This window comes from Leuciscus leuciscus, assembly GCF_965113295.1.
Source record: "Leuciscus leuciscus genome assembly, chromosome: 14".
NCBI classification, from domain to species: domain Eukaryota; kingdom Metazoa; phylum Chordata; class Actinopteri; order Cypriniformes; family Leuciscidae; genus Leuciscus; species Leuciscus leuciscus.
The window spans coordinates 36,621,247-36,643,723 of NC_138738.1; the positions used below are offsets into that span (position 1 = coordinate 36,621,247).

General features: G+C 37.6%; 1 protein-coding gene across 6 annotated transcripts in view; it reads right to left on the reverse strand.

Annotated features, from left to right (window-relative positions):
• Positions 1-22,477, reverse strand: part of nbeal1 (neurobeachin-like 1) — a 46,154-nt gene that overhangs the window by 9,003 nt on the left and 14,674 nt on the right. For 3 of the 6 annotated variants that reach the window (XM_082189891.1, XM_082189889.1, XM_082189887.1), the window contains 27 exons: positions 22,045-22,431; positions 20,711-20,800; positions 20,409-20,583; positions 19,569-19,702; positions 19,319-19,478; positions 18,102-18,204; positions 17,828-17,984; positions 16,733-16,891; positions 15,294-15,453; positions 14,444-14,532; positions 12,332-12,877; positions 11,020-11,195; positions 8,352-8,640; positions 7,040-7,351; positions 6,745-6,894; positions 6,091-6,248; positions 5,792-5,916; positions 5,585-5,708; positions 4,089-4,237; positions 3,869-4,002; positions 3,597-3,698; positions 3,392-3,487; positions 2,951-3,075; positions 2,357-2,497; positions 1,720-1,850; positions 1,271-1,380; positions 822-939 (listed from right to left, as the gene is read on the reverse strand). In XM_082189891.1, coding sequence (XP_082046017.1) covers positions 822-939; positions 1,271-1,380; positions 1,720-1,850; positions 2,357-2,497; positions 2,951-3,075; positions 3,392-3,487; positions 3,597-3,698; positions 3,869-4,002; positions 4,089-4,237; positions 5,585-5,708; positions 5,792-5,916; positions 6,091-6,248; positions 6,745-6,894; positions 7,040-7,351; positions 8,352-8,640; positions 11,020-11,195; positions 12,332-12,877; positions 14,444-14,532; positions 15,294-15,453; positions 16,733-16,891; positions 17,828-17,984; positions 18,102-18,204; positions 19,319-19,478; positions 19,569-19,702; positions 20,409-20,583; positions 20,711-20,800; positions 22,045-22,431 — 4,600 coding nt within the window. Of the gene's footprint in view, positions 1-821; positions 940-1,270; positions 1,381-1,719; positions 1,851-2,356; positions 2,498-2,950; positions 3,076-3,391; positions 3,488-3,584; positions 3,699-3,868; positions 4,003-4,088; positions 4,238-5,584; positions 5,709-5,791; positions 5,917-6,090; positions 6,249-6,744; positions 6,895-7,039; positions 7,352-8,351; positions 8,641-11,019; positions 11,196-12,331; positions 12,878-14,443; positions 14,533-15,293; positions 15,454-16,732; positions 16,892-17,827; positions 17,985-18,101; positions 18,205-19,318; positions 19,479-19,568; positions 19,703-20,408; positions 20,584-20,710; positions 20,801-22,044; positions 22,432-22,477 lie in introns of all 6 variants that reach the window. The other 3 variants (XM_082189888.1, XM_082189890.1, XM_082189886.1) reach the window with 1 other exon arrangement.

The window sequence follows — 22,477 nt, forward strand, 5'->3', positions numbered from 1 at the left end:
ATGTCTAATTCGAGACCACAGTTTAACAGTGTTATTTTATTATTATCTATATATAGTATCATAGTAATTTTAAGAATTAGTTTAAAGGACAATATTCATTCACCAACATCATTCTTCATTCACCAACATCGTGCCTTTTTACCAAGTCTAGATCAATGCAACTATGGTTTCTATAAATAAATAAAAATTGCTGTAGATATGGTAGTTTAAACATTTAATAAACTGCAAATAAACTGTAGCTGTAATAAAATTAAGTCTGTCATGAAATTTAATTACAACATATCCACTAAAAGTTAATGAGCGTGTTTACACGCACACCAATATGCTGATTACTACCAAAACTCAGTTTATTGAAATAACTCGATTTACCAGTTTATATGCAAATCAATGACCTGGCAATGCAAGTTAACCATGTGGTTACAAGACTGTGCTAAAAAAACAACAACAACAACAGGTTATTCCCCGGTGGTGACGCCAAAATGCAAGCATCCATGTATTTCCCTCAGAGTATTCTATTTTTATATTGTGAGTTGTGATGTTAAATAAAGCATTAAAAACCCCAGAGTAGTTCAAAATGTCAGCAGGACTCATTCTCCTCTCATATTTGAAGTTTCTACAACTGTGCCACTTGACCTTTGGCTGCACGAGATGAGAACCCATTTTTATATTTCTAGGGTCAAGAAAAAGTCAGAGTTTGTGATATATTTCTTCTCCTACCCTACCGCATAATTGGTTTAAGAACATGCGTTTAAGAATGTAACACACTCATTGTTACACAAGAATTGGTAGCAAAGGATGTTATCGACATCACGACTTCATACCTTCATAAGTGCAGTAATAGAAGACATTAAGGGCCTCCACTGCATCTGGGCCCCTCTGTTTATAGCCAAAGATCAGATCAATCCATTCATGCAGATGGGCCGACACATACTCTGATTCCTGAGCAGACACACACACAACATCCACATCAAGAAAGTGGTCACATGCTATGCTTCCAAACCATTATTTCTCTAAGGATAGACCTGAGGCCATCAGCCATTATGAGAGGAATCTGCAGCCGAGAGGTGACTGGGAAAGACTCTTTTGTCGTTCTAGTTTTATAACCTTTCACAAAGCCATCACTTTAATAGGACAGAATCAGCACAGGAATTGAGAAGAAGAGAGAAACATAATAAGAGAGGAGCGTATTCAATTACACATCCCTCCCTGGTGGCTCTCTATTGAGGTTAGTGGAGAAGAGCTGTGATGAGGTCATCAGAAACGGGCTCACCAGGGCTTTGCGGTGCTTGTAGATGAAATCCTCGGGAGATTTGGCCCATTTAGGCAGGATGACATCATTTACCCTCTCTTTAGAGATCTGCAAGCGACCCAGGTCAAATCCTACAATGAAAGAGAGAACGAGACGATGAAGGGAAACATGACACTTAGTAAGTTGAAATTAAGTTTTTAAAAGTGAAGTATCATTTTTTTTTCTAAATGAGTGTTCAATTTTCAAACAGCTTGAAACACTTGTTTAAACTATTTATTTCTTCTTGAATGTTTGCCAATGGAAACGGAAAAGTTGTACCCAGTTTTTAACACAACAGGAGGGTTTAAAAGCTTTCTTCTATTCCAGCTTGACTGGCAACACTAGCTCAACCAATCTTGTGATTTTGGGATGGAAGCTTTTAATTTTTTGCAATTCTTAAAGTTTCTCTGAGAAATGTTTACTCTGCTCACCGTCCTGGTTCTCCAAGAACTCCGGGAAGTAAAAGAATTCTGGGATGAGCTCTTTGACATCGTTGGGATTGTCCATGAGGGTCTGCCAGGTCGCAGGAATGGAGTGAAACTGACGGTCAGCACAGTCAAACCTGCCACAGACAATCAGACCAACTTTATTCATTTAACAGAAAATAGGATTTTGAGAAGATATGATTTGAAAGCCATAGACACATTTACATATGACTGCCCATGTTTAAATATCAATCAATCAATGGCCAATCATTACAGATGCCAATCTTAAAGGTACAGTAACAAAAACAGGCTGTTTAATTCTAAGGATCAGAGAGAGAGAGAGAGAGAGAGAGAGAGAGAGAGAGAGAGAGAGAGAGAGAGAGAGAGAGAGAGAGAGAGAGAGAGACCGGAAAATGGCCATGAAAAACAAAAGTACAAGAAAACTTGATTAACAGTATATTGACTTCAGGGAAGATCTTAGAATATGAGGCCTTTAAATGAATTTCACTTCAGTGACCTTTTCTTTTCAAAGCATACAGAAAAATGTTGTGATTTGATTGACAAAAGACACAAGATAACAGACAGAAAAACGCTGACAAGGGAGAGTAAAAAGGCCAACAGCAGAAAAGCAGAGACGCCTGACCTTCCGCTCTGCAGCTGGATGTGCAGGGATGTGAAGGGCTCGACTCTGATGAGGTAATGCATGACTCCCGCAGCGTTCGAGTAGTGCGTGCCGTAGTGGAAACGGTCTATGGTGCCCGTGGGGTCTTCAAAACTCTCATATCTGCAGATCATTTACAAGCACATTTATTATTTATTGCTGCCGCAAAATCGACTTTCAAAACATTTGCTCTTTTCCAAAACCTAGTGAGCGGCTTCACTGTCCAAATAGGAAACTTCCTTCTAAACGAGCTCCCTACAACTGAAATGGAACCTAATACACATTATATAAACAAAAACCTTTATGTTAGATGCGATTAATCGATTTGACAGCACTTCATTTTTTTTTTTTTATGAAAAATAAAGCTAAATACAAAAACAAAGCACATAAAAAAATTACTAAAACTAAAACTTAAACTCAAAAAAAAATTATTACAAATATTTATAAATACTATAATAGTATATAAATAACACTATTAAACAGTGAAACCTGCAGTAAACACTGAGATCTTAGTAAATATGATCTGTTAGGACTGAGAGAACAAGACAGAGACATAAACGTAAGACAGAAACACACTTCTCTCTGACGGCTTTGGCATTCCTCTCGTTCAGCACTGCCACAGGTTTGGAGAGATCTCTGAACACACGCGGGTCTGACAGATCCAGCTCTTCTGACGTATAATCCGACAGGATCCAGGGGAACTAAAAACATGTAAGATCATTTAGGAAATGAATGAACACTGATGTGGAAACAAGTTTGTAGTTTATGTCAAATTTAGGCTTACAACCAGTGTTAGGTGCTTCTACATCAGTGTTATTCACATATCATTTCCCTCTGATTTTAGGGATGAGTTATGGGTAGGGTTAGGTTTAGGAGTAGGGACTACATTTTCGGACAGGAATGTTGTTCCAGGATCAAGAAAATATGTTGATCCAGGAACATGTCTTACTTGGCAAAATCACGTGACCATACTGCAGTTGAAATAGAATGACGAGCGTGTGTGTAAATGTCACTCACCACAGGATACTGAGCCAGATCATTATACGTCCTTCCTGCTATAGTGTTCAACTGCATCAGGTAGTCAAAGTTTGAGATCTCCCTGTTCACCCATTTCTGATGACCGAGAGAAGTGAAAGTCAGTACTTAATCAGCTCTAAACGCTCAGTCTACATATACAACATCAAATCCCTAAACTGAGAGTTCCTCATACGTCTGCAGTGACCTGTGTGAGTCCAGAAGCTTTGAGCAGCTCCTGCGGTGAGTGAGTGGCCTGAAGAGAGAGAGAGCGCAGCAGCAGCATCCGACTGTACACTTTATTACGCACCTGTCAATCAAACACAGAAACAACCTGTCAATCACATGAGATCAACCTATAGCAAACCACAACCATCCAATCCATTTCCAATGGATAAAATCAAGTCCCTTGGATATACATCACAATGGAGAAGAAAAGATTATCACAACTTCCGTTTCTTGACTTGAAATATTTCTGACCTCCTTCTTGAAGTTCAGGAAGTAGTTGGTCTGGTCGATGAGAAAGATCTCTAACGCCGAGCGTCGGAGGTTGTATCTGCGCAGGTGGATCTCTCTGATCTGAGACAGAGGCCATTTAAAGTCTTGACCTACACCTGAAAATGGAGAACATCAACACCATCTCTTTCCTCACATACACGACCTTTGACCTTCACACTGCACTTTCCCCGTTCCTCCTCACCTTCCTCTTTCTCTGCGCTGCTGTCGTAAAAGTAGATGTGTTGTGTGGTGAGCTCAAGCCGACCCGGATAGACGTCGACCACAGTGACCAGCTCACAGTCCTCTGAGATCACCAACTTCTCCTTCTGACCCGCCTCTTCTGAATCAGCCCTTAGAGAATGACAGCGAGCGTGTTCACATGCAGATACTTTATCAAGAAATGAATCGTTTTATTCCACAAAGACATAATAAATTGACAGAAAAAACATTTCAAATCATTTTCGTTCTTTTGACCTTTTAATTGATCAAAGAATCCTATAAAAAATATCATGGTTTCAACAAAAAATATGAAGCAGTCCAACTGTTTTCAACATGAATAATAATAAATGCTTCTTGAGCAGCAAATCAGCATATTAGAAAGATTTCTGAAGGGTAAATGATGCTGAAAATTCAGCTTTGATCACAGGAATAAATTACATTTTACATTATATTCAAATAGAAAAAAGTTATTTTAAATTGTAATAATATTTCACATTAATAGACCCGGTTTCACAGACAGGGCTTCGATTAAGCCAGGATTAGACCTTAGTTTAATTAGGACATTTAAGGAGCTTTTATAAACGTGCCTTAGATTTAAAAAAACAAACATTACAGGTGGTCATCTTGAGACAAAACAATGGCACTGACATATTTTAAGATATCTTAGGTTTAAAGGGATATCACTCAACAATTCTGTCATCATTTACTCACCCTGAAATTATTCCATGAGTTTGAGTATGAGTTTCTTTCTTCTGCTGAACACAAAAGAAGATATTTTGAAGAATGTCGGAAACAATCAGTTGTGGGACACCATTGACATCCATAGTACTTTTTTCCATTCTATGGAAGTCAACGGGGTCCATCATCTGTTTGGTTACCCATATTTCATCCAAGTGGATGCAGCACACTGGTGGTGGTTGAGGAGAGATCCCCTGATATGATTGTAAAGCGCTTTGGGTGTACAGTAGTACATATGAAAGCGCTATATAAATGCCTCATTCATTCATTCATTCATTCATATTCTTCAAAATTTCTTCTTTAGGGTTCAGCAGAGGAAAGAAATTCATACAGGTCTGGAACAACTTGAGGGTGCAGAATTTTCATTTTTGGATGAACTATCCAAATTTGTTTTATTATTATAATTTTTTTTATTAATGCAGCCTTGGGGAGCTTCCAAAAATCTTTGAACAGTAGTGAACATACAAATCAGTAAACCGATTAATGCAAGAAATCTACCTTGACATGTTAATATCAAAATGTAAACAGACTAAGCTGTTTAAACAGCAACAAAGACATTTATATGAAAAGAGCCAAATTAATTGAACCAATTATTTTAATCTAAAATCAACACATTTACACATTAAAGAACAATTTTCAAGGTGTTTCCATGAGATTGCACATTTATTTATTTACGTCCATCCACAATTATTGTGTAAAAGTGATTGGCTTTTGCTCTTGTCCATCTAACCCGAGACTCACTGATTGGCCGATGCAGGATCCTCCTCCAGGAGTTCCAGGATGTCATCCTCCAGATCACTGACCTTCACCTGCTTCACCGCCTCCAACAACAGTGACTCAGCGTTTACCTGCTGGTGCTGCACACCTGAGGTAACACACACAAAACCAGTTATTTCCCCAAATGCAGTCACATGATTCATAAAAAATGTATATGTGTGTATGTCTTACCCAAGTTGTCTCTCAAGGCACTGGCTTCCCTGTGGGGGTCAAAGTTGTAATTTCGCACCAGTTTGAGTCGCATGCGGGAGTAGTTCTCAGCACTAGAGAGCTTCCAGTGTGTGTCCTTCTGCTGCCTGCCAAACACACACAGCTGCTTTACAGACCACTTTTTTTTCTTTCTTTTTTTTAAATAGCCAATAGCTTTTAGTCTGTTACACCCTGGGAAAACCACATTTTAATAGTCTTTAAAAGTATACACATGCACAAACAGAATCCACTCCTGATCTCTGCGACATCTACACACTCACTTGTCCACCCAGGGTCCTCTTTCACAGAAGAGTCCTCTGCGCGCTGCCCTCCACTGCCTGAGGGTGGCGCTGTTTTGCGTGTGGATTTGTTTCAGCATGCTGTTGTACCTCAGGTTCTCCTGACGCCCTCGACGACTGAACGGTTCCACAAACTGCTCCTGAACATTTTTGAGGATAATAAAAATGTTTGTGAATGTCTGATAGCCATTCAATTCTGCATTAAATTTGAAGGGAAATAATATTCGCTGCCTCCATTCTGCTCACAAAGGCTGCATTTATTTGATCAAAAATACAGTAAAAACAGTGATAGTGTGAAATATTATTGCAATTTAAAATGCAATTTCTTTTTGAATACATTTTAAAATGTAATTTATTCCTGTGATGCAAAGCTGAATTTTCAGCATCATTACTCCAGTCTTCAGTGTCACATGATCCTTCAGAAATCATTCTAATATGCTGATTTACTGCTAAAGGAACATTTCTGATTATTATCCATGCTAAAAACAGCTGTGCAGCTTCATAATTTTTGTGGAAATTGATACATTCTACTTCTTTGCCAAATTGGAAGTTCAAAAGAACAGCATTTCTTTGAAATAGAAATAGAATGTAAATGTATGAAAACACTTTTGTATGTGTGTGTAGATGTTATGGTACCTGAAAGCGTATCTTGCTCTCTCCTCTCTCTCTGTCCCTGCGGTGCAGATTGAGCATGAACGCCTCATAACAGTCCTTCCAAAAAAGGGCCATGTTCTCATGACCCTGACTGAACGTCTCGATCTCATACTGCTTCATGTAGGGGATAATCTGACGAGACAGACAAACAAAATTTAGCTTTACAAACTACAGGGGGCGACGAAGAGCATGCTACTTGAAACAGAAAATAAGTATGAGAGTTCGACCGGCATGAAATTACAATTAACTGCATTTACTGTAGTAATACAGCTCTTACATATTTATCCAAATAGACTCTCCACTCCGGCGAGCTGCAGTACAGCTGGAAATCCTCAAAGAACGACGGACTTCCGTTGGTGTCGGGGAGGGAAGGGAGGTGCAGCTCCATGTACAGGAGTTTGTTGACTTTAGACAGGAGGGTTCGGAGAAGAGGCACTAAAAACGAGTAGGTCTCCTCCGTCCGTTCCTCGCTCACGGAGCGCCTGAGGATTTCCTCCACGCGGCCCAGAAGATAACAGGCCTCGTCCTGAGAGTCCACCGTCTTGGTTTGTAAGATGCCATTCAGTTTGGCCGTAGCCATGGCGCACACCTGCCGGAAATGAAGAACAAACAGTGTGAATAAATTTAAGATTTTAAGTATCAGATATTGGTATTGGAGCATGTTTAGGAGTACTAATACCAATGATTACTACTGATCAAAAATGTGGGGTCAGTAAGATAAAAGTTTGGAGCAGAATATTTACATAAAATCCATATAAATACCAGGTGCCACTCTATATCTCCCAATAATATGTCTTAGTAAGATGAAGTTTACATGCTTAGTTTTATGATCAAAGCTCTGTAGTTTTTATTGTGGGAGAAAAACGTATATAATGCAATACAACGATGATTAAGAGATGTTCCTCACCTCAAAAGCCTGATGGATCATATTGGATACTCACATTTTAACATGATAAAATATTTATGGATAATCAAGTAAACCTAAATTGCTTCCATCCAGAATATGTTCATCTTGAAATATTACTAACAATACCCCAGTAGTTACTCTTATGTTGACTTAAAAAAAAAAAAAAAAAAATCATGAACCATGACCTGAAGATGAAAGTTTTTAAAATTCATTTCAAAATTCAACTTGCTAAAAAAAAACTATGAACTACCAATCAGAAGGCATGTAGAAGGTTTTTTTTTCCACTTTAGACATTCTACAAACTATAAGTGACTTTGCAACAACATGTCAACTAACTCTCATTAGAGTATTAGTAGACTGTCTGCTTAATATCTGCTAATACTTTTTTACATACTACTGACTTTAAGTAACTTTGCAAGTACATGTCAACTTATTCTACTCACCCTAACCTTACCATAACAGTCTACTTATACTCTAATGAGGGTTAGTTGACATGTAGTTGCAAATAAATGAGAGTTAGTTGACATGTAGTTGCAAATAAATGAGAGTTAGTTGACATGTAGTTGCAAAGTTACTTATGGTTATTAGAATGTCTAAAGGGGACCATCAAAATCAAGTGTAACTGAAGAGTGTGTACAACAGGTTCTTTTCAGCAAAGATAATGAGGCTTATGAGGTCTCACCTGCGGATCTTCCTGAGCCATGAACCCGAGCAGCAGCCGTAGTCCCACCTGAGACAGCTGGAGCCACTGCGTCCCTGAGGCGTACCACACCATCAGCCCGTCCATCAGAGTCACCGTCTCATCCAGAACCTTCTCAGTCCACAGGGCGGGATTCACCAGACCCTCGGCCTGTAGGAAGTCCTGCACCACGTGAAGCAAACGCACTGCATTCTCTGTGTGCTGTGGCAGCGTGGCCGTCGTCGCCTCGCGGTTATCCGTTACGGCCCATTCCAACATCCTCTCCATCAGACTGGACAGAAAGAGGTTAGCAAAACCATTAAAAGCCCAGTCAGACCACGGAGGATAACTATAACGATAAAGATATAGTTCTAGAAATCGTTCTGAATATAAAAGAACAGCAGAGAGAGTCCACACTACAACTATAGCAACAATTATTTTCCAGCTGATGAATGATAAAAACATTGGCAGCCAATCAGAATCAATCCTGCTTTAAGAGCTCGAGCATTCAAAGCGGCAGACGACAAAAATGCAGCACGCGCTTACAATAAACAGAACAATATCTGCTGGTGTGGACGCGAATATAGTTATCGTTCTTGATGTGAATGGGTCTTCTAGTTGTAGACTGATTCTGAGTGCTAAAATGAGAAGCAAAACATTTGATTTAATGGAAATTTTGGTTTCGGCTGAAATGCTTTTGGAGGGCCGAAATCTTTTTTTTTTTTTTGAATTTTTTATTTGAATGAGATAACAGAAAAGGGGAATACAGAGACATTTGAATCCGTAAAACAAAAAGATCAAAATTCTGCATCCTATATCACATATCAATCATGTTTCTAATACATTAAGTATCATTTTCAGCAGTTTAGATGTCTTTAGAGCTTTTCGATTGTTTTGTATTGAAGTTAGAGACTCATAAAAAAATCTTCAGATCAGTGGAAAATAGTCTACCATTTGGTACAGTCGATATACATTTTGCTTTATGTATATATTTTCCAAATAGGATAAGAAGTTTAATTATATTATCCATTTCCAATAAACCAGAATCACAATCCATAAACAAGACCATTACATCAGTTATTGTGACAAACGTATAAAATAACTAAAAAAGAAACCAAGAAACTTGGGACCAAAATAATTTAGTATAATTACAACTGAAAAATAAGTGTACAATTGTTTCATTTTCTTCTTTACAAAAACTGCATAATGGCGAAAACCCTTCTTTAAACTTACTAATAAAATCATTACATGGATAGTATCTGTTTATTATTTTAAAGTGAGTTTCTTTGACTTTACTAAGAATTACATATTTATTTATATCGGACCACAAATTCTTAAAAACAAGGAAGTGGTAATCCTATTTCCACTTCACCATTGCCTTAGGTGAAGAACTTTTTTCTTTGGTTAAAATTCTTCTGAGATATATATATATATATATATATATTATTACATTTTTTATCTCTAATGGAAAGGCCCCCAACAGTCAGACTAGGAAGAGAACCAATTACAGGATTATACATCTTTTCATTTTTTATAACATAAAGTAGTTTTGGGGAGATACAATGAATGAGTTTAAAATATTCTTTGGAAGATACATTTGTCCCAAGACAATTAACAAATTCATTATAATTATATAGGTCTGGAGGGCCGAAATCATTGACTAAAATGGTGACGTTTAATTAGCGCTTCTCCTATGGTGCGTTACGATACGACAGGTAAACACGTCAGCTGTGTGGACGCTAGGGCTAGGTTGACAATATCGATTTCTCGTTTTTAATCGATGAACTGAGATCTATTCTTTTAGTCTCTGCTGTTTTCAGTTGATGCATGAACAAAACTTCACTAAACATTTGTACTTTAATAATCATAAAAAGCTTTGTACTTTAATACTTTTGATATGAAACAAAGTCTCAGCTTTCAAATTGTACATTTTAAAATGAAATTCAAACACTAAATGTGGTTTTGTGGCTCTTTATGTGGCGTGACAGATCGCTATAGCGCCTCATTGCAAACGGCACATGAACAGATCATCTTCATATAATCATCATTATAGCACAAAATAAACATGAATGAACATCAGAAGTTGTTGAAAGAAACAGTACAACCTACCGAATATAATATAATGTCACATGTAATTGCTCAATCAGTGTTTTAACTGCAGAAAGACGTCAATAAAACAGCTTGTAAACAATATGTTACATTTAATTCAGAAAAGCCATTCAATGTCCATAAACTCGTTAGTCAGCTAGAAGAAAAAAAAAAAACTCTAGAGAAGAGCATTTAGCACAATATATGCACAATATTACTTATTAATTCTATTTTTACTTCATTATTTAATGCGTGTTTGAATAAATCTGTCATGAAAACAATTACAGCCACCATTTAAATGTTTATTTTTCAACAACTAATTGGGGAATAGACATAATTATATTTATTACTATCATTAAAAAGTTGATATTAAAACTGCCTTATGTTCAATTTAAATATTTATATAAAAAATTGTTACATTTAATTAATTCATGAATTGATTATTAAATAAAGTATTTCTGTTTTGTTGATAATAAATGAAAACTTCAAATAAAAACTTTAATTTTGGTTTCAGTAAAAAAATTAATCAATCATTAGTATTTAGCTGCAGTTGCAAGGAAACGATCTTGATCTGTATTCTCACCTGAGCTTGATGTGGTCGACGGGCAGCAGAAGCTCATTGGCAGTGCCCAGTTTGGTGAGGGCAGAGAACACCTGACCCCTCTCCAGCCAGGCAGTGTCATCTGACCCCTCCACACCTCTCCACATCACACACAACACGATCTCCAACACAAGACGAGACAACTCCTCCTCCGTACGCTGGGCGGAAAATCAATCAATTTTTTCATTTCATTTAATTAGACATTCTTGGTGTGTTAACCTACTAAGTCCTTCACTTTAATACAACTACATTTAAATTATATTTAATACAATTATATTTAAATAAAGTCTCTTATGCTCAACAGAGCATTTATTTGATCAAAAACAGTAATGTAAAAAATTATCAATGATGAACACAGTTGCGCTGCTTAATATTTTTGTGGAAACCTTGATACTTTTTTTCATATTTCTATGATGAATGGAACGTTTAAAAAAAACAGCATTTATTTTATAATCGTTTGTAACATTATAAATGTCTTTACTGTCACTTCTGATCAACTTAATGTATCCTTGCTCAATAAAAATATTAAAGGTATAGCGGAGGATCTTTCCAAATTTTAGATAAGACCCGCCCTCTCCACTTTTTGAAAAGTTTGATTGATTCACCAGAGTGATTGACAATTAGGAGGACCAATAGTTTAGACTACCCACCAGGAAGTAAAACATCCTCCGCTATACCTTTAATTATGAACGGTAGTGTAAATTATAATGTTAGTGTAAATGTAATGCATTATAGGTAAGAAAAAGTGTGTATAAAATGGCAGAAATAGCACTGTGATAAAAGACAAAAATGTTTAATAAAAATGGTTTACACTTTATTTTAAGGTGTCATTGTTACAGTGTAATTATATATTTAAGTACTGAGTAATATTAATGAACTACATGTACTTACTATAGGGTTAGGGTTGGATTAGGTTGAGGGTTAGCTGCATGTAATTATGCATAATTTACTGTTATTACTATAGTAAGTACATGTAACATATGTAACAAGGACACTGTAAAATAAAGTGTTACCTAAAAATGTAAATGTATTATTAATCACTGGAATACACAACCATTCCGCCAAGTAAATTAGTTAATTACCCTGTAACAACACATTCGTGCATTAATGTACCATGTCTTTCAATGAGACTCATCTATAAATTCTGTTTTAGAATCGCTTGATTCCTTCATTATAATAGTTACTTCTTGTTGAAAACTTACAGAGGATGAAAAATGACAACACTATTTGTACGAGGAAGTGCTAAATGCTCCACTTACGCACACAGAAACACACATCAGATCTCTAGACTCACCTCGCTGTTAAAAGACTCTCCCAGGGACACATTGTCACTGAACAGGAAGTTGTCATCATTCAGAGAGGAAGCTCCGAGGAAAGGTTTATTATTCTCTAGGGGAGACGGTGTGCTAGGCATGCTACCAGGAGTCTGACTGCCACTGTCCCCGTGATCGAACAGATGCACATGGGAAAGGTCCAAACTCAAGAGCCCTGCTTTCCCGCCCCAGGCTTTGGGTGTGGGCGCGTCCCCTGGCGTGTCGGAGAGAGACATCAGGTCTCCGTTGTCCAGGCTGTCTATGGACCTGCTGTCTGAGACGCTGTCTCGCTCTTCGTTCACGCTGCCTCCGAGAGTCCTGCGCTCCAGCGGCGGCTCCACACGCACTCCTCCGCTGCTGCGACTCAGCTCCAAACTCCCCAGGCTGGCCGCGTCACCACGACCCGAACCAGAACCTCCGTCGCTCCCGGGGCTCCGGACGAGCAAGCGCATCAGAGTGCCCTGCCAACACGTCTGCTTGGAGATCTGCAGCGCTGCATCCTGATGAGACTGCAACAGCGCATACAGCTGAGGGGAAAAGAAAGAAGTTGAGATCATTATAAATAAATATTTTTCTCCTTTTTTTATTTCATTTAGTGCACATTTGAGTTGCAGTTTAGTTTTCGTTCTTTTGCAAATTCATGTTTTAATTTTAGTTAAAGGGAAGTTTGAAAAAATGTATGTCCCATGTATGAAGAAAAAAACAACTTTCTTCACACAAAGCAATCATTCATCAGCTTTAAAAGCCTAAATACATAGCTCAAGTATCATATGTGACCCTGGACCACAAAACCAGGCACTTGGGTCAATTTTTTTAAAATTTAGATGTATACAATCATCTGAAAGCTGAATAAATAAAATTCCATTGATGTATGGTTTGTTAGGATATGACCATATTTGGTCGAGAACATCTGGAATCTGAGGGTGCAAAAAAAAAAATCAAAACACTGAGAAAACTGCCTTTAAAGTTATCCATTTATGTTTGCGATTGTGCTGCATTCACTCACAAAAATAAATGTTTTATATATTTACGGTATGGAACATGATCTTTACTTAATATCCTAATGATTTTTGGCATAAAAGAAAAATCAATCATTTTGACCCATACAATGTATTGTCGGCTATTGTCACAAATATACCCGTGCGACTTATGACTGATTTTGTGATCCAGGGTCACATATGGATTATTTTTGGTACTTCTAAAGTGTATTTAGTCTTTTTATATAGCCTGGTTAAAACCAGACCATTCTCAGTATTAACTGAGTTATGGTCTGGCAAAGCTCCATAGACAAATCATTTCCAAAGGGGCGTCACCAACGGACGTCGCTCAAATGCCTCTGGGCGCAATTGGATGGACCTAAAACTCCAAAAACCAATCAGAGCGATCGTCATGTGTAAAGCCATATGCTGCGTCCCTAAGTTACACTACGCCATAAAAGTATGTACTCTTTTTGTGAAGAAAATGTATTTACTTTTGAATGTGTAGCAAAAAAGTAGGCAACTTCTGGACATACTACTTCGTCATCTTTATCGTACGGATCTGTCGCGTGCATCCCGTCATGTAAACTGCCCTGTCAATCATCTTGTCACAGTTAAAATCCTCTATTAAATCTAATTTAATTTCCTACCGTTTCGGAGAGAAATGTAGTAGCATGTTCATCTGCCAGTGGGTCTTTCATGGAGACTGTCCTCATGTGTTTACAATTTGTATATAATAATGCTGCATTTAAAAGTTGGTGCGCTTCACCAACGGAGTGGACGTCGCACAATTGGATAGGCTAGACCTAAAACCAATCAGAGCGATCGTCATCGTGTAAAGCCCGCCTCAACGTTTCTGATTGGTGCCGCGATTTCCACGGCATGGAAATGGCCTTGAATGAGCTCTTTGCCAGACTACTTGCAGAGCAAATCTAAATTTGCCGGAAGTTGTCTGGGTTTTCCCAGGCTACTTTTTATATGGAAAAGAAACCATTTTGAAAAAAGAAGCTTTGTGCTTCAATAAAAAAAAATTACATACTTTTTATGCATTTTATCCACCCAATAACATTAATAACTGTGATATGTACATGTGAGAACTGGAGAAAGTGCTCTAACCCTCTTGCATACGGTCAGACGAACACTGGGCCCAGATTTATGGGTCAGCTGAATCACAGCCATCAGATCTTTATAGTTCACCACAGCATCTGGAGGACAAAGAGTTTAAGGTCAAAAAGGAAAAACAACATTTCACATCACAAATTCACTGTGGCCTTATCAATTAATTGCGTTCTCTATATAAAGTACATGTGCATAGATAAGTGCTGGACAATATAGATAAATACATCAAATTTAAATTTAAAAATGTATAAATATAATTCATATATACTCAGTTAAATAAAAGTTTTAAATGTGTGTGCATGTGTAACTACACACACACACACATATATTTATATATACATTTATGCATTCATAAATGGGTGTGTGTAACACAGATATATATAATATATACATACACTTATAAAACTTTTATGTTAGATGTGATTAATCGATTTCACAGCACTACTAAATATATAAAAATTATTACTATTTGTATTATATTATATTTTATATATTACACACTTTATGTATTTGCTTTGAAAATGTGTCAATTATGGCAAGACTTTATTTCGATGGTCCACTTTAGACGTTCTACTGACTTTAAGTAACTTTGCAACAACATGTCAACTTACTCTACTCACCCTAACCTTACCATAACAGTCTACTAATACTCTAATGAGAGTTAGTTGACATTTAGTTGCAAAGTTGAATGTCTAAAGTGGACCATCGAAATAAAGTGTAACTTAATTTATTTTGCCACCAAAACTCTTATAAATATATCATCAATATATGAACTGCCCAAGCCAAGCAAGGACTCAGAGTGTGTGCGGAGTCAGGTGGTGTGTGGATTAGAGTTCATCAGACTGACCAGTAGACAGCACTTGGTGAAGGAGGCACTTGATGAGGGTGGAAGTGAGGTGGAGTTCAGAGAACAGCAGACTGAGGCCAGAGTATCCCACATCCCTCAAACGCAACCTCTGCTTACTCTTCTCATACACACGGTCACACTTCAGCATCCGCTCAAACAACTGCAAAAACACACAGAGTTTGGACTAAAGCAGCCGTTCAAATGTCACTATACATACTAATAATAATACATCTATTTGACAAAGACAGTATCTTAAATTTGTATTTAATACTAATTTACTTCATTCTCAAATATTAAATAATGCATTATGCATTAAAGGGATACTTCACCGATTAGCATTACGCTTTGTATCAGTAGAAACTCGGTAGTATGACCGTGCTTCCCTCCCTCATGTCCCCCTGAGACGAGAGATTTCTGTATTGTGTGTCTGGAAAAAAACCTCTGATGATGCAAAAATCGTCATTGATCGTCATCAGAGGCTTTTTTGTCCAGAGGCGAGAGACTACAGCCAATAGGAGGAGCTCGGTCCACATGTCTTTAACCCGCCCATAGGGGGATCTCAAGATAAAACGCTGTCTTTTCAGTTTCGAGTCTACTAGTAGCCTAGTTGAGTCATTTCTTCCGATACTGCCCTCTGTAACCGGTAGGCGTGGCTTGGGAGTGGCCTCGTAGGGCAGCGAAGCAAGTGCATTCTGGGAGTTGTTGTCTTTCAGCCACATGAGCCAAAAATTAATTTTCTGGCTTTTCTCAGTCTAGAAGGCACCAACTTCAAAAATATTTTCACATTTCTACTACATAAATGACCCAATTTAAATACACATCTTTCCAGCGGTGAAATATCCCTTTGAATAAAGCATATTTATAGTTGCTGAACATTCAAATATGAATACATATCAAAATATATTTAAATTCTGACTTTTCAAACTATTAAAATGAACATTAAAGTCACGAGGAAATAAAAATGGACCATTCTTGTTGGAAAATATTCATTATTTTTTATATTCATGTGCCTCATTATCTTTAATCATTAAAACTTCCCCTCCCTCTTGCAGTGACATCTCTTCCCTTCTCTGATGGCGTGTTTACTTGCACGAGGGCGGGGCAACCTGTCACATGACATGAGATTGACCACAACCACAACCACAACCATCCACAATTTCCAGTGGACAAAATCAAGTCTCGCCCAACATTTGTTCTTGTTGGAGAAGCTGTTTCAGAAAAGACTGAATATTCTGGTGTCTAGACATGCTCAGCTCTCTTCTTCAGGGTAAGTCTATGGGATTTGTGTGCCTGTTTTGAACAGCATGAGGTTTCACTTGCAGAACAACAAGTGATGCACATATGTTATCGTTATTTTTGGATCTCTATCCTCAAGCATGAGAAGCGAACACCTCTGATAATAATGTGTGTGTCACCGACGCTGAGAGTGTTAAGCGCACCTTGAAGACGTGCTCTCGGAGGCGGTCGGAGTGTTTGTTGTTGAGCAGCAGGGCGTAGCAGGAGTCGGCCGATCCCGGCTCAAACAGCAGCAGGAAGAGCTGATCCCGTGCAGCGCTGGTCTGAAGAAGAGTCAGCAACAGCTCCAGGATCACACACAGCTACAACACAACACAAGCACTGCGTTCATTTCATTTTCATGTTTAGTTAATGCTTATTGCTAGTAAGTGATAAGAGCAGGAGAAACCGGAAGAGACATTGATTAAATGAATTGGCGGATCAGTAAATCCAGTTTGTGGTTAAGCACATTGAGGTTTAGGAATAATTAAAATAGAGGAAGACAGACGTTTGCTCTAATGATTAGAAAGGGCAGATCAATAGCAATAAAAGAGAGTGCTTCTTTCCTGGACACATGCACAAAACACTCACACACAAACACTCAAACATCACGTATAACTAAAAGCGATCTTAATTTATATAGTAAAGTTAAAATAAATTCTTAAGAAATTGATAGTCAAAATAATCCAAAGCTTTGAAATTCAGTCTTTTTCTATTTAACTTATAGTATGTAAATAATGCACTGCAGTGGTGATGATAAAGTACACTCTTTTTAAGTATGAAATAAGATTGTACACCGTTTTAATTTTACAAAATATTTCTTTTTCAAATAAATGATTTTCTTTTGAACTTTCTATTCAGCAAAGAATCCTGAAAATACATATTAACAAAAATATTAAGAATTTTCAACACTGATGATAATCAGAAATGTTTCTTGAGCAGCAAATCATCATATTAGAATGATTTCTGAAGGATCATGTGACACTGAAGACTGGAGTAATGATGCTGAAAATTCAGCTATATAAATTATTATATATAATTATAAATTATATAAATTATATTTTACAATATATTCAAATTGAAAGCAGTTATTTTAATTTGTAATAATATTTCACAATATTACTGTTTTTACTGTATTTTTTATTGCCTTGGTGAGCATAAGACAAAAAATAAAATAAAAAACCCCAAACTTTTGAACAGTACTGTACTATTTTCAGGACACACTAATCCTAATTCCGCTAATATCTTCCTCTTCTCACCTGTTCCTCATCTCCAATGGCAGCGATGTATCCCAGAATGCTCTGGATCTCATCTTGGGTGGTACCCTTGCTGATGTAATACTTCAGAAGGCCACAGAGAGATGCTCTGATTGTCTTAATGTCGTCCTCACTCAGATCTGCATCTTTACTTCCAGAACTAGGAAGTAGAGAGAGAGAATGGATGAAGTGATGAGAAAGAGGCAGTCATGAGGTGATAACATCACAGAAAGTGACACCGCAGAGGACTGAGGGATTGTGGGAGATGTAGTCTTACCCATAGTAAAGGCGAACTGTATCCAGCAGGAACTGCACTCCATATTTCTTCCTGAACTGCTTCCTGCTGTCTTTGATGACGGTGGACATGTACTGGATGTGACCTTCACCACGACAAACACATCATGCTCATCACAAATGTACAGGAGCCTCACGAAACGTACACATCATAACTGCACAACAGTGACCGACAACCTTTTCAACAGCCTAGTATTTCTCACATTCATTTTCTTCATAGGGATTTCAGAGTTTTCAAATCTCTCCTCCAGATTATGGGGAGTTTAGTTCTTCAATGGGAATTAAACATGATTTTTAACTAACTAACTTGAGGCTTTTACAGAATTATATTTTATAATATCTTGAACAAAATAAAATAAAAATTTTTATACAATAATAACATAAATAAAATCAAATAAAGCAACCCAAGGGCTAATGGTTAATGAGGACTAGGACTAGGAGTGGCACTTCAAAATAAAATGAAGGAGTCAGTTATCAATGTAATAAATCAAACATAAAAATAAATATAAATAAATCACTATTTAAATGGACATATTAATAGACATGTTTTTAAATATTGTTAAATAAAATAATTCAACTTTAAATTAATGAATCATTTTCAAATTAAAGTATAAAGACATAATACTGTATAAAACTGTTTATATAGTTGTATGTTTTAAAATGTAGGTTAATAAAACCATGAAGTAGAAACCATAAATTATTTTTTTTAATGTATATTGCTTCTTTTTTTTTAACACACACATTTGCCAATTGCTTTTTTATGCATTGTCAAGCAAGGCATAAAAAATAAATTTTGCTATGGAGAAAATGAATGGGATTTTGCACAAACATAAATTACAGAATGAATTAAGCACACACACACACACACACACACACACACACACACAAACAGAATGTGCGTCCCAATACACATTTATACACTATTCTATGATAATGCGAGTAGTGTGTTCACACTGAAAATTTCAGATAGAAAAAAAGTGCACTTTAAATACTGGGATGATGCACTTAATTAACCCAAAAAATCAACTGTCGCATCTTTAATTACATAGCAGAGGGGGAGGGGCTATCAGACGCTGATGCTGAATGACAAAATAACCTTTGAAATTCATACACTACATGGTTGAATACATAGTGTAGTATAAGTGCATAGTGTATAAGTGCATAGTGTCTAGTGGGACAGTCACAGGACTCGAGACTGACCGATGCGCAGGGGGAAATCTCCTTGGTTCCAGATGCTGAAGTTGAACAGCAGGTGTGTGTGGAGCTGCTGCAGGAGCTGCGAGTTCTTCTCATACGTCATCTGCTCAATCAACAGCTGAACCGACACCAACACACTCACGTCCACCAGGAACGCTGGCAACTGCACACAGACACAGAACCAGACGGCCGCTAAATCAAGACATGCAGAGGGAAACGGCTGAGAATTCAAGAGAAGGAGAATCATGGGTACCTTCTGCAGCAGAGCTCCTAATGTGGCCACACCATGCGAGTGCAGAAGTGTTTCCTGGTTTATGGGATGCCGCTGCAGGAAATGCTTGATAACCAGCAAGAACGTCGCTACGAGATTCTTCTCCAGTCTGGCCTCTGAATAATTAATGTCCACAAACATCACACCACAACATTGTTAAGATAATGTAATAATCAGAAATACAGAAAAGGGGCAAGTGATAAGATCTTTAAGATGCAAAAGATCAGTAACACATTCATTCTGTCTACCAACAGCTAATAACGGTGTTATTTTAGGATTATTTACATACTCTTAAAATTTTCACATATTTTAGTAATAATCATAAGCTTAAACACTCAAAATTCACTGAAATTGGACATTGCTTTACTATGGAAACTGTTCTTTTATTACAATTTATCACAAAACTTCAAATTTGGAACACAAATTAATTAGACAAATGGCTTTGAATTTCTAGCAATTTTAGAGTCCAAATTATTTTGTACAAATATCTATATATTTTGTACAACAATTTTTTTTTTTAGTTCAGTTCAAAGGTTAAATTAGCTTTCATTTTTATATTTGTATTTTATTTTATATTTTATATATACAATTATTTCATTTTCATTTGAGTAATTTTGTTATGTGCTTTTGCCATTTTTACTAGTTTTTTTGTTACTTTTTAGCTTTAATTTATATTTATTTCAGTTATAGTTGAAGTAACTAAGTTTATTTAAAAAAAAAATTATGCTATATTTATATTTTATTTCAGCTTTATTTCTGTTAATTAATAAGACATTTAACAGTTTTAGTTACAACACTGTCTAATGATGAGCGTGTGCTCACCGGACGCCCTGTTTGAAGGCAGTATGACCCAGTCTCCCTCAGCGGGTGTGACTGAGTCAGGGCTGATGAACTCTGACCCCGAGCGGTCGACGTGATTTAAATCAGGGGTTAACAGAGTCAACTGTTCCAAGACTGGAAGCAACACAGGAAGCCCTCCAACACAGTTGATCATGTCCTACAAAAGACGAGAGAGAGAGTATGAGCAGGTGTTTAAGGAGAAGGAGAGTTACAGACAGAACTCTGATAGATTACAAACATCAGAGATTAAAAAAAATTATAAAGGACGGGAACGGCATACATACTTTGATATCCCAGTTGACCACTTTATTTCCTGTCATGCGACCATGCAGCATATTAGGGGACAAATCCAGACAAATTGGATTCCTACATGCCTGTATATGCAAGGGAACAATGAGACACGTGATGCGAAAATAACCCGGAAGAGAATACAATGCTGAATAAAGTCGTAGTTTTTGTTATTTTTGGACCAAAATGTATTTTCGATGCTTCAAAAAATTCTAACTAACCCACTGATGTCACATGGACTACTTTGATGATGTCGTTATTACCTTTCTGGACATGGACAGTATGCCGTACATACATTTTCAATGGAGGGACAGAAAGCTCTCGGACTAAATCTAAAATATCTTAAACTGTGTTCCGAAGATGAACGGAGGTCTTACGGGCTTGGAACGACATGAGGGTGAGTCATTAATGACATCATTTTCATTTTTGGGTGAACTAACCCTTTAATTACTCACCCTCATGTTGTTCCAACCCCATAAGACTTTCGCTCATCTTTGGAACACAAATTAAGATATTTTTGATGAAATCTGAGAGCTGGCTCACTCCTCCACAGGCTTCTAGGTAATCTATATCTGCCATCCCAAAAAAGTTAGTAAAGACATCGTTAAAGTAGTCCAAGTGACTACAGTGGCTCAACCTTAAGTTTATCAAGCGACGAGAATACTTTTTGTTCGCAAAAAACAAACAAAAATAACGACTTTATTCAACTCTTCATTTTCTTCTGTGTGGGCCTCTAAGTGAGTTCACGTAGTGTAACAGCGCAGCGCGTCTGGGTTGTACGTCAGAACGTAGGCTCATTATTGGCTGACGCTGGTCATGTGTGTGATGCGTGTTATGCTGGCCAATAGTGAGCCTACGTTCTGACGTACAACCCAGAAGTGCTGCGCTGTTACACTACGTGAACTCACTCAGAGAAACACAGAAGAAAATGAAGAGTTGAATAAAGTCGTTATTTTTGTTTGTTTTTTGCGCACAAAAAGTATTCTCGTCGCTTGATAAACTTCAGGTTGAGCCACTGTAGTCACTTGGACTACTTTAACGATGTCTTTACTAACTTTTTTGGGATGGCAGATATAGATTACCTAGAAGCCTATGAAGTGAGCCAGCTTTCAGATTTGAATAAAAAATATCTTAATTTGTGTTCTGAAGATGAACGATGAAGTCTTACGGAGTTGGAACAACATGAGGGCGAGTAATTACTGACAAATTTTTCATTTTTGGGTGAACTAACCCTTTAAGTAAAAAAAAACCGCAAATATAACATTCTATTGTGCATAATTTCTACAGCTCAGTCCTAGGTGACCTACATTGACCTACATGCACACCTCACCTTTGGAGAATAGTGTAGCAGAAGTTTAGGTGCCAAGTCTCCGAGTTCAGCTTCTTGGCTTTTGAAGGGAGAAATACAGTTTGGTCCTGCGCTACAGAGGGCTTTGATGTGACTGGCTTGGAGGGGCTCGTGGAAGACCATGACGCTTCCCAGCTGCCCTTGCAGTGAGGTGGGACTCCCCCACTCACTGTCCTGAGTCCCGGCGGAAATGAGTTTGGTGACGGACTCAGGTTTGGTCCCTAGCAGCCCACCCCAGCCCGGGAGGATGGCGCCCAAAGACGTGCGTCCCGAGGAATTACCTCCGGAAAACGGAGGATCTGGGATTTGAGAGGGAGGTGGGGTCGTGGTGCGGTGACCCGCTGAACCGATGCAGCATGACGTGAAGGCCTGAGAGAGAGAGAGAGAGAGATACAAAGATAAATTAATTGAACAG